This window comes from Cyprinus carpio, chromosome A24 (genome assembly GCF_018340385.1).
Source record: "Cyprinus carpio isolate SPL01 chromosome A24, ASM1834038v1, whole genome shotgun sequence".
NCBI lineage: Eukaryota > Metazoa > Chordata > Actinopteri > Cypriniformes > Cyprinidae > Cyprinus > Cyprinus carpio.
The window spans coordinates 5,990,100-6,005,962 of record NC_056595.1 but is presented as its reverse complement, the minus strand read 5'-3'; the positions used below and the strand labels follow the sequence as shown (position 1 = coordinate 6,005,962).

The 15,863-nt window shown below is 36.7% G+C and overlaps 2 protein-coding genes across 15 annotated transcripts in view; one reads left to right on the top strand and one right to left on the bottom strand.

Moving 5' to 3' along the window:
* The window catches only part of abi1a (abl-interactor 1a), a 60,093-nt gene extending 54,615 nt beyond the window's left edge, over positions 1 to 5,478 (bottom strand). For all 10 annotated transcript variants that reach the window (XM_042714087.1, XM_042714089.1, XM_042714094.1 and 7 more), the window contains exon 1: positions 5,208 to 5,478. In XM_042714087.1, coding sequence (XP_042570021.1) covers positions 5,208 to 5,324 — 117 coding nt within the window. In that variant the 5' untranslated portion in view covers positions 5,325 to 5,478. The remainder of the gene's footprint in view (positions 1 to 5,207) is intronic.
* Positions 5,479 to 5,886: 408 nt separating this feature from the next.
* LOC109087964 (acyl-CoA-binding domain-containing protein 5A-like) lies at positions 5,887 to 15,354 on the top strand. Of its 5 annotated transcripts, none has more exons than XM_042714098.1 (13): positions 5,887 to 6,454; positions 6,751 to 6,868; positions 7,646 to 7,766; positions 9,050 to 9,122; positions 9,213 to 9,330; positions 10,601 to 10,798; positions 11,210 to 11,404; positions 11,484 to 11,569; positions 12,003 to 12,219; positions 12,846 to 13,045; positions 13,138 to 13,197; positions 13,417 to 13,526; positions 14,480 to 15,354. In XM_042714098.1, the coding sequence occupies exons 2-13, from the start codon at positions 6,787 to 6,789 to the stop codon at positions 14,535 to 14,537; spliced, it is 1,518 nt and encodes a 505-aa protein (XP_042570032.1). In that variant the 5' UTR covers positions 5,887 to 6,454; positions 6,751 to 6,786; the 3' UTR covers positions 14,538 to 15,354. The 5 variants fall into 5 exon arrangements, with proteins under 5 accessions (XP_042570032.1, XP_042570033.1, XP_042570034.1 ...); XM_042714099.1 differs by having other exon boundaries at positions 5,887 to 6,469; positions 11,487 to 11,569; XM_042714100.1 differs by having other exon boundaries at positions 5,887 to 6,469; positions 14,511 to 15,354.
* The last annotated feature ends 509 nt before the right edge of the window (positions 15,355 to 15,863 follow it).

The following is a 15,863-nucleotide window of genomic DNA, read 5'->3' as shown; positions in this document are numbered from 1 at the left end:
ATGGTTGTTTCAGCAAATGCGTTTTATCTCACTTTTTTCATCAATACTGGTTAGGTTTAGGGTGTACGCCGATTCACAAGCAAATGACTGTTAACTTACAAGTTTATTCTTTTAATGAATCACTCAATAAAACTCACAAACTCAGGTGTCACCAGTACGAATCCTTCACTGAATGAATCCATAAGAGCGGTTACTAACTCAGCACACTCAATGAAGTGTAAGTCATTCTTTTATTGATCATGTTTCTCAAAACAAGTTTAGTGAAAGTGAAAGTGACGTGACATACAGCCAAGTATGGTGACCCATACTTGGAATTCATGCTCTGCATTTAACCCATCCAAAGTGCACACACACAGCAGTGAACACACACACACCGTGAACACACACCCGGAGCAGTGGGCAGCCATTTATGCTGCGGCACCCAGGGAGCAGTTGGGGATTCAGTGCCTTGCTCAAGGACACCTCAGTCTTGGTATTGCCGGCCCGAGACTCGAACCCACAACCTAAGGGTTAGGAGTCAAACTCTCTAACCATTAGGCCACGACTTCCCTGTTAGCTTAGTGTAGTTGATGTTTGTGCAACATAAATCAGTCAAAAACAGTCAAAGTTTGTGTGGTCTGGCTTGATAATCAAGTACCAAATGAGAAAGGTATTATAAATAGGCATCTAAGCTCTGCAAAAGTAAAGCGCAGGCTGAGAAGGACAGTGCCCATGATATGGCATGAATCTATCCTAGATGGAACCACCCTTTTTCAGACTCACTGACTCATTCAAAGAGAAACAGGCCACACCTATGAAGGCCACAGGACAAACAGCTAGATTAGAAAAGCTTAGATACACATGACCTCAGTCTGATTGTAAAAAGTGTTTTACAACTCTTATCAGTGAGAACTCTGAATATTCTCATAGCACTGTTTTGCAAGCCGACTGGTTGTGCTTCAGTGGTTGACCAGTGGTTGATACAACATATTTCCAAAATATCAATACACTGTATATTATATACACTATCTAATGCTAAATTTTCAGTGTCTCTTAATTATAACCGTCTTTTCTGAAATTCTGGTGTAGGCCTTTCATATCACAATAAAATCAGACTTATTGTTCTGAACACAATACCAACATCCTCCACAGAGAAGCCACGCTGAAACGGTGGGAAGCAATCTTCACACTTCTCCTATTATATGGAAACTCCTAGTCTGCAGTTCACTTGGTTTGCTGAAGTCAGTGCTTGAGTCATGCAGTGCCATTGAGAAGGCCACGCTAAATAAGCAGGGCACCTAAACTCAACAGAAAACCAGCGAAGAATGACTGCTGGAAACATCAATACGTTTAGTATCAGAGCACTTTCCTCACTAAACATTTGTATCCATTACACATCTGTGCACATAGCAATGGTGCTGCTAAGCCAGGTGGCTTCTGTTCATTAATGCATCCTTGTCAGAACCCAACCTGTCCACAGAGATTTCAGTAGCATGCTGTCTTGCATTCCAAAAGAGGAACAGCTGCTGGACAAACATGCAAATTGGGCTCTGGTGTATTTTAAACAGAAACATTAAAAGATTTAACTTTAAGGCTTGGATAAAGCGATGCAACTTGCATTTCCATAAACCTTAAATGTAAACGTCTCAAAGGAAAAGTTCCATAAGTTAAATAAATTAAAGTGTTGTCATCATTTGCTCACTCTCATGCCATTTCAAATGTAAACACTGATGTCTTTGTTTCTTCCATGGGACACAAAATGAGAAGTTTAGAAGATAGTCCAAGCTGCTCATTTCCATACAACAACTCTGGGACAGCCGCACAATTCCATGTATAAATCTTTCAATCAATTTTTGTCCGTTCCTCACAAAGCTATCGTACGATTCATTAAATCTGGAATATTGCTTATGAATCATATGGAGCACTTTCAGTGTTGGACAGCAAAAAGTATCTCTATTTCGCATAATTTTTTATGTATATTTTTAGATTTTGACATACTTCCATACATACATACTTGACAACACATACTTCCTTGTTATTTTGAGCTGAAGAAATTGACACTCGCTGAAGAGTGGATTATTTTCAGTGAATCTGTCTGCAAACTGCAGTGAACGATTCATTCACAAATTGAACTGATCTGATTGCAGCTGTACTGAGTCGACAACTCACTGATTCAAAGATAACGTCTGACTCTGAATGAACAGAAAAGGGGGAGATTCTCGGACCATGAATGTCCGCACATCTGATGGTGCAAAAGTTGCCTACATTACAATATATCAGTCTATAGTAGAGCATTGATTAGGGCTGGGCGATATATCGCATGTGATTGTCACGCGCATTTCGTCAGTAAAGCCGGTTCCCTGATTTCCGCTAAATCGCCATCACCTGCTTTCAGATGGAGCGGCATTTAATATACAGAGCAGTAGATCACTGACAAGCTGCACAATATCGCATTCATTATCGCAGATGAATCGCCTTTGATAATGAACGCGATATTGCGTAACTTGTCCGGCTTTACTGACAAAATGCGCGTGACAATCACATGCGATATATCGCCCAGCCCTAGTATTGATTATTGTAAATAAAAATTTCAGACATGACTGTCAGTTAGTTGTCAACAAAATCTGCTGTAAAAGGGAGAACTGTGTATGTCCATTTTATGTTGTTTGTATGTCACAAAGTGCACGGTGCAAGATATAAATAATGCAAATTAATATCCATGCATTATCCCAGCCACATAACATTTTGTTATTCACTAGCTTGAGTTATCGGTAACAAATATTTTAGTATACTGATGTTTAATGTTTTAACGGTGTATGAATAAATGATAAACTTGGTACATCAACCTGTACTTTTAATACATAAGTAGAAAAAAAATCAAGTACTTAAAAAAAAAAATGTAAAAGAAGAAAATCTAGTACTTTCAAATTCAAGTACTCAAGTGAAATTTAAAAGAAAATTGTAGTTTTACTGGAGTGATATTAGGGTATCTGAACTTGTACTCAATCGCTTGATTTGATTTGAGCACTGTCCCCACCGCTGAATACTTTTATGCTACGTTTTTGTCTTTTTGACATACAAATTGTGCTTTTTACAGTTTGACTGCCATTAGCCATGGTCTACTTTTATTGTATAAAATCAGAAAATACCATTCTGCCAAACTTCTCCTTTCCATGTTCCACTGTAAAAGGAAAGTTATATGGGTTTGGAACAGCATGACAGTGAGTAAATCAACTATTCCTTTGACACATTCTTTAAATTCTGGGTAAAACAAAGTCTCTGGATGTCATCTGTAATTAAATCCAGAACGAGAAAGATCAACATTTCCACAAGCAGGCTAGAAACAGCAGTCCTGGCCCTGGAGGAGACGATCGACTTCACGGCACTCCTTCCGTGCTTCACATGCCCCTCCCTCTCTCTCTCTCTCGAACACACACACGGAGAACATGAGAAAGTGGGGCAGTGGCTGTCCTGGTTACACAGACCCACTCCCACCATCTGCTGCTGCATCATCACAGCGACACAGTCATTCACAGGAAGTGCCTTCATCCTGCGCTCAGGCATGATGTAGAGAGAGAATAGACAAGGTGGAAAAAAAGCCTGCAGGCCGTACTGTCAAGCCGGGACTTGAACACAAGACGCAGTGATATCCCACCCAACTCACCCACCTGTGCTTTCACACACATCAGTAGTATCGGTGCGGCTCAATGCGTGCTCGGTCATGCGGAGGAAAGAGTTGCCATTTTACATCAAACCTGACGGACCCGCTTTTCGAACAAATGTTGCGCTACCTGTCAAGCAACTTTTTCTTAAGGAATTAGAACGTAATCAAACATTTTTAATGGCTGTTTTAGTGCAGCAGATCTCATCCGTGGCTCAGTCTAAGGCACTTCTAACAGGTGTTTTGTGTCTTGAGAGAACTATAGGTTAGAGAGACAGGGGTTAAGTGTTCGCGTCAGATGTTTGCACACAGAGTATTTCACTTTCTCTTAAAATGTTCCTATAGGCTGCACTCTCTAGACAGAGGAGGATCATTTCTAGTAGTTAGCTTTGTCATTGCAAATCTGTGCATAGCAAAATTCCAGATATATATTTCATACTGATAAATAGTCTATACAAACAAATAATAAGATAATAAAATAAACAAGATCATAAACACATATAATACATGTTTTTTTTTTTTTGTACATATTTATTTTTACTTACATTTTTTATGAAGGCATGTTCTTTCAAATGAAAAATAGATATTATTTTAGTTTTAAAAAATAATTAATTATTACAAAATAATTATTACAAACAAAATAAAATGGAATTAAATAAATTAATAAAAATAAATACATATTTAAAAGCAATTACTTGCAAACCTTTTTATTATATGAATGAAAATGAAATAAAACAAACTTAAATAATAAAGCCTAAATATTAAAAACATATACATATATATACACATATATATATACATATATATACATACATACATACATATATACATACATACATATATATATATACATACATACATACATACATACATATACATATATATATATATATATATATATATTAGTATAAAAGTGTATTTTTTTATATTTATATATCAAATTACTGACTAGTAGTACAAAAGGCTTGAAATATTAACAGTTTGATATACTTTGATATTTTTAACAGCCTGCAAAAGACTGTAACAATCTGTTTCATATGTGAAAAAAAAAAAATCGAAAAGATATATTTTAAAAGTTTTTTCTCTCTTTCTGGTGAAAAAAAAAAATCCCTTCAGTTCACAAACAGCACTTTGAGGAAGCAGATCCAATAAACAGTGAGTGATCTACTAAAACATGATTTTAACTCAATTATATTATCGGTCATGTTCCCATGACAAAATTCATTTCTCTCTTCAAGCTTAAGATAAAATGTATCGTCAAGAAGACACAGATAGAAAAGTATCGTTCTGAAGACCAAACAACGCTCACGTCCTCCTTTCTGAAGTTTGAGACAATTCTGGTAGATATCAACAAAACTTCATATGTGTAAGTTAAACAGTACCCAGACACACCCTCAAATCCCCAAACGATCACACATCTTATCAACAAACCAATTAACGAAGATCAAGCTTTCTAAAAGATCGCTCAGAATGTTCTCCCACAAGCGGCTCATCCCTGCTTTTCCATTTTACAACCACATTTCCTGTCCGATCCCCGTAGCAGTGCTGGAGACACGCGCGTGCTTACCTGAACATAATTATTCTCGCAGTAGTCCGCGACCCTCGTAAGGTTCTGATAACTCTCCACGAGAGCTCGTTTACCGGCTGGAATCTCTTCCTCTAGTAACATCTGCAGCTCTGCCATCTTACATGTCTCCACAGAGCTTCCTTACTCCTCGTCTCTGGGATTTGATTGAGAGCTCAAGCTCAGCCCTAGACCAGTGATGTCGGAATCGTTCCTTTGAGTCGAATCTTTGTAATGAATCAATCAGTTCACAAAACTGGTCTGAACGATTCGTATATCAGACTGAATCGGAGGAGCTTTTCTCGAGTTAACGACTCACTGAATCATTGAACCGAAACATGTGCGACTCGCATTGAGCCGGATTATGAACGGATAACCGTAGTACGAGTTTTGGAGTGAACTGAGTAGCAGGAATATACGACATACTGGAAATGTATTGGCGACTTGATTATATGAGAGTTTTATCAACATGCATGCGAAAAATAGTTGTTTATAATAATAATAATAACAATAACAACAAAATAATATTAAAATCTTCAAAACCTTGAGATGTAAATTAAAATTAGTAGTTTAATTAATTCTGTTTTACCTATACATAATCGAGAAAATATCTGTAAACAAATATATTAGGCTTCACTTGCCAGGATGCCAGGGACGCGCGGTGACGTAATTGCGTAAGGACGCAAAAGAAACAGAGAATCGTTTCCTTTAAACGGTTCGTTGGAATGAACTGATCGAACGAACCGATTCTAGGAAATGGGCCAGACTTCCCATCGCCTCGCTTTCACCACAGGCGTCACCTATCAGCTGATACATTTGTTGCAGAACGAATGGAACGTTGGGAGTTGTAGTGTTACACTACATCCAGGAACGAGGGACGCAACGCTTTGATGTGTTCCATTAAGTGTTACAGAGTTGCCTCTTCGTCTATTGCGCAGGAAAGGATTAAGCGCGCGTTTCGTTAGAAATATGCGTCAAAATATTGCTGGCCGTTTTCAAAGTTCGAAGTCAGAGAAGGTTTTTATGCCATAAACTCCCTTGGGTAAGCTTACCTCGGTGAACTACATTACCCAGGATGTTACGCGTGTAGATAAAGAATTATAGTATTTGTAGGATTTAAATGTCGTTGTTGCAAGACTTAACGGCAGCGTCGTTCTCTAAAGGAACTACAATTCCCTGTTAACACCTGAGGAAGGCTTTCGTATGTTGGCTGTCAGGTATTCATGAGGTCGTAGTCTCCAGTAAAGCAGGTAGAGCAGCAAATGGTAAAGTATCAAATGCTCGTGCTTGTTTTAACATCGTTTCGATCATTTCTAATGCAATTTGATCTAGGAATATTACATTGAATTCTCTTCACTGCACTGCACTCATGTCTTGTTTGTCCTTCAGGATTTGTCGATTGTTTTTTACTTTGTTTACTTCTTTTGGAATCATAAACAGTCTCGTTAACTTGTAACGTGCGGCTTAGGTTTACTGTAACTGAAAAATTGCTAGGAACATGCATATTACATCAACCGATTATTATTTTGTATAACTTTGCTGGCAGGTTTGATCCCGATCTCGCTGTAGCGGTTAGATTGTCATGATGGAGGGTGACATCAAACTAGTCTACGAGCAGAGGTTCAATGCTGCTGTCAAAGTGATCCAGAATTTACCTTCAAACGGTGAGTAAATGTCACAGTCATTTAGACAATGTATTGTGTGTTATATTACATTTACATTTAGTCTTTTAGCAGACGTTTTTATGATGATGTTATATTGCAGCAGTGCACACGACCCCTCACCTACTTTCATTTGATCGCTACAGTTTCATAATAATAATAAAAAAATAACAAATTATCACCGGTTTTTCACGGTCAACGCGATTCGCCTACATTATATTGAGCCGGGTTTATGTGCTGAACTAACTCGTGTGCCACTAGCCTTGATCAATTACATATGACAACATGCAAGAGATAATAAAGATATGTTAATGGAATTTCTGGAATAGTTCACCCAAAAAGGAAAATTTGTATTTGTTTACTCCCAAACAAATATGTTATTTATTGTTTGTGAAACACTTAAGAATATTTTAAATAATTATTTTCATGACTTTATAGTGCATTATGACCTAAGATTATTTGAAACAACATAAGAGATGCTTAAAAATGTATATTTTCGAGTGTGTGTGTGTATATGAATCCTTATAAATTCAGGCATTAATCAAACAAAATCTTACTGGTTTAAATGAAATCTTAAATAAATTAGGCTAAACCTATTAAGCTGGATCTTCTTAGGATTTCTACCAAAATATTAAATTTGAGAAATCAACAAATCTATTGAAGATAGATAGATAGATAGATAGATAGATAGATAGATAGATATTTAAAATCTCAAATATGAAACATTTCTTGATGTATACAATTCTATAATATAAAAATATTGAATTTTTCCCCCTCCAGGTTCATTTCGGCCTTCCAATGACATGATGCTGAAATTTTATAGCTACTACAAGCAAGCAACACAGGGCCCCTGTAACATTCCCCGTCCAGGATTCTGGGACCCCGTTGGAAAGGCCAAATGGTATTGAACCTGCTAAATGTCCAGATTTGTGAATTCATGAAGAAAGGTTTATTTATGAGTGTTGTTAGTTCTTTAAAAGTGGTGTATTTTTTCACTTTTAGAACTGTCTCTCATATCCCAGTTTAATAAAAGTAGTTGACGTTCTAAAGAGTGCAAACAATGTAAGCATTTCCAAATCATTTGTCACGTTAGATTATGGCTCAACCAATGGACCTTTTTCACATTTCCTGGTTTCTCAGCAGCAGAAGTCGTCATAGTTGGGTAAACTTCTATAGCAGTGAATGTGAAACTACCACAAATATATATTTTTTTTGCATTACAATTTGACTCAATGATAGTGTTTTCATGACTTTCAAAAAAAGGAAAAAAAAAATAAATAAATTGGAGAAAGACTGATAACGGCAGAGAGAACAATGTCAAATTTATCGTCACTCCCATAGAGACTGTATTAGAAACACCCTGGCAGCATTTTATTTATTTTTTTTTTTGTAATTTGACGCAAAGGTAATAAAATAAACAAAGTATAGTGTTATAAATGGTCATGCATATTAAAAAAAAGGATTAACGATGCTGATGACCGTTGAAACACATCATCACAGTCTTGTGAAAAGGGTCCAACTACTTGTTAAACCAATGGCAAACAAGGGTAGTGTTTGAAAATAGTAAATATTTTTGCAGTTCCATTTGTTGCCACTAGTAATGCAAAAATGACACACTTCCCCTTTAAATGAGTTTACACCCTTTAGACCGGTCTGCATAACTGATTGAAAGTGAACCGTTGAAAGTTCATTGAGATAACAGATCAGTATCAGTAACACGTCAGATTTGTATTATTAGTAAATACGGCAACTGAAAGTTCTGCATTTGTACTTATATATATTATATATATACATATATATATATATATATATATATATATATATATTTATATATAAATAACATGTGTGTCATATATTATATATACATATATATATATATATATTTATATATAATTTTTGATAATATAAATTTTTATTTATTTATTTATATCGTTGTTTTTCCACACAGACCATTTTACTATGTAACCCTAGAGTCAGATGGTTCAAAAAATCAGTTTTCCACACAGACCATTTTACTATGCTTCATACTATTTTTGTTCTTCTATCTTTTATACATGTATCTGAGAGTTGTTTTGAAATGTGCAAACCGCTGCTAGAGTTTCAGTTGACTGTGAGATGACAACATCAGTGTTGACAAGCTTATCAGAACAGAGTTCTTGTTGAACTTTCCTGCTTGCATTTTAGGGATGCGTGGAATTCTCTTGGGGAAATGCCAAAGGAGGAGGCGATGGCGGCCTATGTGGAAGATTTGAAACTGGTATAATGTTCCAGATTTTTTTTGCAGTGTTTGAAAATGTTGTATTTAATTTAATGGTTTGTTAAACTTAGTTTTAAATTTGCTGAATAGATCCTGGAAAGTATGCCTGTAACAAATGAGGTGGAGGAGCTTCTGCGGGTCATTGGTCCGTTCTATGAGCTCGTTGATGAAAAGAAAAAGATAACGCAAGTGTCCGAGTTGAGCACAGGTAATCTGAACAACAGTGCCCTCTCAGTGAATCTCACAGAAGTTGCAATTTGCCCAAAAATCTAAATATTTTTTTAAAGATAATATTTTATATTTAAATTGCTAAGTTTAATAATAATATATTTTAAACTTATGCTGTATATATTTTTTTTTTATTTTTTTTTTATTTTTTTTTTTGAATTACACATTTTTAGCATTCAGTTATGATGCATTAATAGTATTGAGAATGTTTAAGGGAAAATTTGGTTAATTGTAATGAAAAAAAAAATATATGTGTATATATATACACACACACACACACATACAGGTGCATCTCAATAAATTAGAATAAATAAACTAATAAATAAACTAACAAACTTAAAAACCTAAATTAATAATATAATCTTTAATGAAGAAAAAAAACCTTTTTATGCTCTTGAATTTGGATTTAAATATGACTTTCTTTGTAAGAAATATCCTTAAAATGTTAAGCTTTTAATAAATCTAAAGTAATGAAGTCGTAGTTATAGCATCAGCTCGAATTAAACAGAAATCAAGTCGTAAAAAGTGAAATTAAATGTCACATTAAACAAACAATTTGTCTAAAAAGATGAAAAGTCTAGTCTTTAATAATTACATTGACGTAAGGACAAAAATGTAGTTAGGAAGTAATTCATATACTTACATCACATTTCCTTATGTTTTTTCTTTTATTTTATTTTTTTATTCAGCAAGAATGCTTCAAGTCAGCATATTACAATGATTTCTGATGCTGAAAATCCAGCTAAATTACATTTTGACATATATTGCAACAGTTATTTGAAATTGTAATTGTATTTCACAATATTAAAGTTTAGATTTTTATTGATAAAATAAATGTAGCCTTGCTGAGCATAACACTCTTACTGAGCCACTACCTTAACTGTAGTGTGTGCATGTGCTGTAAATAACTATAAAATCTTGTTAACCTTAATTAACTAATTACCCCTTTGTTTCGCGTTCAGCCCGCTTGGAAAGATTTGCTAGGCAACTTGAAGGCAAGTGAATAGCAGTGTGTTCTCCCAGTGCTCTGCGCCCTTAGTCCAGGTGTTTCCCTTGCTGCCTTAGTTGTTCACTCACTGCTGTTACTAGCATAGATTTCCGGGTTCTCTATAGGGTTGTAGTGTTACCGGTACAGCTTAAGTTTTTGTGAAATAATCCTGAAAGAACAGACCTTTTAGAAAGTGTGCATATTAAGTTTCAGAACGTATCCTCAGTGCATCATCTTACATGCGTATTGTCATTGTCTCCAGGCTTTGGGAGCATGCTAACGTCACCACCCAAAAGTGTGACAAAAAGCATCATCAGGACAATGGAGATGAATGGAAGCCTGGACAGTTACCCCGTCAAAACAGTAGAAACTCCAAAGACTAAATCAACAGACATGGAAGACGGAGAAGATGATAATGAGGAGGAAGATGAAGAAGAGGAGGTTAAAGAGGTGAAAAAAGGTAAATGTCATTATTGCTGTAGAGTCTTTCCTCACGCAGACTTTGCAACAGGTTTAAGTTGATTATGCAAATTCACCAAACTGATCAACAGAAAGCTGCCCGGTTTTAAAGTGACTTCTGTGTAAATTGCAACTGACAATACGCAATGGACCATTTCCACCCAAAAACTTTTGAGTTGAATAGTCTTGAATAGTCATGCACTGAAGGAGGGACATAAAACATATCTAGAAACTAATTCTAGATTCTATTTTGGCTTTGCACAGTACACCTACAAACCACCCAGAACACCCTAGCAACTACCTAGCCATGCCTTAGCAACCATACAGTATCATGAGCAGTTTTGCATTGGTAAGCACCACTAAAATGTCCTTTATAACACGTGTATTAATAATACATGCTTGGTGTTTTTAGCCTCACAACCGAAGAAAAGGGCTTCTGCGGGGAGACCTAAAGAACCAGTATCTAATGGCAGTATCGGCCAACATAAACTCCTTACCAATGGAACGCACGAGTCTAAGTCTGATCTGAACAGGCAGGAGTCAGAAGAAGACTCTGAAAGCATTAACCACAACAGAGACATCAGTGAGCTCAATGGACACATCAGAGGTGAGGACAAGGACATTGGGGGTAATAATTCACCAACTAAATCTGAATCACTCTCTTTATATATATATATATGAAACAGAAGACATGTCCAGTTCTCAGCATGTGGCCAGTGATTCAGACAGCGAGGTGTACTGTGACTCCGTCGACCAGTTTTGTGGTGAAGAAGTAAGTAGATTTCAGTTTATGCTTACATGATATCTGATCCAAAAATGACTTGATGCTGGGAAGGTAAGATACTATAAAATACCATGGAAGTCAATGGGGACCACAAACTGTTTGGTTACAAACATCATCTTTTGTGTTCAGCAGAAGAAAGAAATTCATACAGGTTTAGAAAAACTTGAGCATGAGAAAATAATAAAATAATAAAAATTTTGGGAGAACTATCCCTTTAAGGTGCAGTCACATGAGTGAAATTACAGGCAAAATGTTGTTGCCTAAAAAGGACTGTTGTCAGTAGTGTATTGATGTATGAAGCACAGCTCATACAGAAGTCACTTTCAAACCAAGCAGCTTTCTGTTGGTCAGATTCGCATGACCACATCATTACTCTGCAATGGTTTCCCAAAGAGCATGTGCTTTTGTTCCTGGTCTCCAGGGATCTGAGCTACACGTCAGCCGCTCACTGGACGTGGCAGAGGAGAGCCACAGCACACTATCCTCGACAGGAGAGATCAGACCACAAGAGGAACTGCTGGGACGGGAGGAAGGAGTACAGCACGGCGGAGAAGACGGGTGGAGCAGCAGAGGAGGTTCTCAGAGACATGGACTTCCTGTGAATAGAAGTAACAGTTCTGTGGTCAGGAGGGAAAGAGGTACAAACCACAGCAATCATATACGAGCTCTGTTTCAAAACCTTGCTAGCTTGCTTCTATTGGCTACTATTGCTTCTGTTCTGCCCAAATCATATTTCGGTTTTTATGCATACATGCGCGTACTGATGTTAAAGGTGCAGTGTGTAATTTTTAGCGCCATCTAGCGGTTAGGTTGCGAATTGCTCAGTTCCATGTAAGGGGGACCCGCGGTGTATGTAAATGGAAACTGCTCAGTCTAAGGTAATAAAAACATAACGGTTCATTAAGAAAGGTCTTTATACACCTCTGAAAACATAGTTATGTATATTATATTGCATTTCTGTAAATAGATCGTTGTAAATATTACACTTTGCAACTTTAACAACTACAGGGTGCACATACAAATATTGGGTAAAATAGTCAGTTTTGGATGAAATATATTTACACTAAATATTTACACTTTCTTGACAAAATATGACCTATGCATTGTGAGTGCACATACAGTATGTTAACTTGAAATGCTCTAGGTTTTGAAAGGCAGCTGGAATACTCAAGTAAATTATTTTTCTGGAATCTTTGTTTCATTAATCTGTTAATGAATCTTTGAGCTGTTTGCACATATTGCAGCTGCTTTTCCTGTGTGTCAGGGTCCAAGTCACCTGGCTTTGGCTCCAGGTCAGCGGGGCCGCAGCAGGGCAGCGGGGGAGATGGGGAGCGCTGGGGGGCAGATGGATCTGTAACGGATAATCTAAACGAACAGATCATCTGTGCTCTGGCCAGACTGCAGGACGACATGCAGAGTGTCCTAGAGAGGCTACACACGCTGGAAGCTCTCACAGCCTCACAGGTTACAAACCGTCACTTTTCACACAGCACGACATATAACACTGTTTAAATATGAAATATTACATTTTTGCTTGGTCATGTGCAACTTCTCAGGCCCGATCCTTAGCGCTGCCGTCAGACTACTTATCACCACCTGCAAATAAAACAAAGAAGGTAAAGTCATTTTAATAAACTGATTGATGGGATGTTTTAAAGAGTTTCAGGAATTAAAAGGAGAGCATACCTGTAGCTCAAACAGGGTTGGATTCCCAGTGAATGCATGAGCTGATAAAATATATACCCTGAAAGCAGTGTAAGTCTCTTTGGATGTGTCAAATGCCATTGCCATACACTGAGTGCTGACTTATTATTTTCATTATTTACACTTTCCAGAAGCCATTCTGGTGGCCTTTTGATGTGTCTCCAGGAACTGTGGCCTTTGCGGTCATCTGGCCGTTTGTGGTGCAGTGGCTCATCCGTCTGTATGTGCAGCGCAGGAGAAGGTAAGCACTGTGTGCTGCTAAGATACTATTCTTTTTATTTTAGAAGTATATACACTACTGCTTAAGACGTTTGGGGTTAGTGTTTTTTTTTTAAGAAATAAATACTTTTATACAGCAAGGATGCTATTCTATTCAACAAAGAATCCTAAAAATATATATCACAGTTTCCACAAAAATATTATATACACACACACACACATATTTTGGCACATAAATTAAAGGAATAGTTCACCCAAAAATAAAAATCGCTCTCTGGTCATCCATGATGTAGATGAGTTTGTTCCTTCAAATTTGCTCACCAATCTTCTGCAGTGAATGGGTGCCGTCAGAGTGAGAGTCCAAACAGCTGATAAAAACATTACAATAATCCAGAAGTAATCCAGTCCATCATTTAATGTATTATGAAGTGAAAAGCTGTGTGTTTGTACAAAACAAAAAACAAATCCATCAAGGCATTTTAACTCTGATTTGTCATTTCTCTAGTCCATAATCCATATTCGAAGAAGTCCATCCCCTGTTGTCCTCTCACATCAAAATCCACAGATTAGGTTTTTTTTAAGAACTGTTTTGGACTTTTTTCCAATAGTAAATGGTTTTTGATCTGCATATTTCTCCTCTGATTCAGACGAGACTTTTTCACTTGAGAAAGCAATATTATGGATAATTCACTCATATTTTAGCCAGAAGCAACAATCTGAAGTTAAAACATCTTAATTATGGATTCATTTATTGCAAATATACATCTTTAACTTCACAAGACATGAATTGATGGACTGGGATTGTGTGAACTACTCCTTTAATACTGTTTGAAACAACTGTTATACACTGCTTACTGTTTTGCATACTGCTATGTAGTTTGAATATAGGTTTATAAGTATTGATCACACATTACAAAATATATGATCATATTGGGAGCTAAAAAAAATTTATTGTAAATTTGTATGTGATGACAGGAATGTTAAAGATTGGATCATCTTGTTGCAGAAGAATCAACTGAAAGGAATCGACTGATGGTTCGACATCTCTGGAGACCCAGAGGAGAGCCGTGTTACACATTTAGGAGGAGGAGGGTGTTTCCCAGCCTGTCCCGTGATCCCTAACTCCTGCTTTTGCACTATGATGACAACTCTAAGAATTAGCGAATTGAAAGACAGAGTCAATGTACGGCGATGCAGCTTATCACAAGCTTTTTGGTACTTATTGTTTTTTTTAAGGTAACAGTTTGCTAGAAATACCCGATTTCGATGATTAAAAGTCAAATTTTCATAGTAGTTATGAAAATCCTGTTATTAGAAATCCATTATTAAGGGCATTACAATAACTTGTAATTACAATAACTTAATCATGTTGAGTATATACAGTATCATTCATGTTTTGCGCACATAGCTGCTGACTGTCATTACTACTGTAGCAGTGTGTAGGATGTACTGATGAGTACAGCACAGGAGATTTCTGCTTGAATCTGATTTATGGCATGTTTAGCAGAAAAGAGCCCATATTTGGGGTTTGAACCTTAATGGGAATAAATCAGGAACTCCCCAATTTTTGGAGGTCGTATGAATAACATTTTTTAATATACGTTAATATCTTAGCGTTCGCTTAAGTGATCTGTGGTGCTCTTTTAAAGCCATAATATGCTTGAAATGCTTATGTAGCTGACCCTTGTTTGGCAAATCTGACGAAAGGGTCAGAAGGCAATAGAGAAAACTTCTGTATGTTCTGAAGAACTGAGCTATCCGGCTCCCGCTAATGTGTGTAGACATGTCTGAACGTCACTGGCTTAAAGGAATAGTTCACCTAAAAATGTAAATTTGCTTAAACTTTATTAATTCTCTTAAACTCAATCCATCCTAAATCCATACAAGATTTATATAAGTTTTTCTTAATCAGAATCGATTTGGAGAAATTCACTCACTCACCAATGGATCCTCTGCAGTGAATGGGTGCCGTCAGAATGAGTCCAAACAGCTGATAAAAACATCCCAATAATCCACACACAGCTTTACATTTCACAAGATGTTAATTGATGGACTGGAGTCTGGAGTGTGGATTATTGTGCTGTTTTCATCAGCTGTTTGGACTCTCATTCTGACGGCACCCTGCAGTGAATGGGTTCACTGCAAACAGGATCCATAATGATGAGCAAGTGTAAATTGATGCTACCTGTGGATTTTTTTTCCAAATCTATGACGGCTGATGAAGAAAGCAAGTGTAAACTCATCTACATCTTGGATGGCCTGAGGGTGAGTTTCTGATAATAAATCAGTGGTTAATTTATTTTTGGGTGAACTATTCCTTGGAAAACCGAATATCGAAAGAAAGACAACCAGCACAACA

Bases quoted from the DNA above. Each gene is read 5' to 3' on its own strand.
- LOC109087964 (XM_042714098.1), top strand. From the start codon at position 6,787: ATGATGGAGGGTGACATCAAACTAGTCTACGAGCAGAGGTTCAATGCT. The intron at 6,869-7,645 runs GTGAGTAAATGT...TTCCCCCTCCAG, and splicing joins CCAGAATTTACCTTCAAACG to GTTCATTTCGGCCTTCCAAT. The intron at 9,331-10,600 runs GTAATCTGAACA...CATTGTCTCCAG, and splicing joins AGTGTCCGAGTTGAGCACAG to GCTTTGGGAGCATGCTAACG.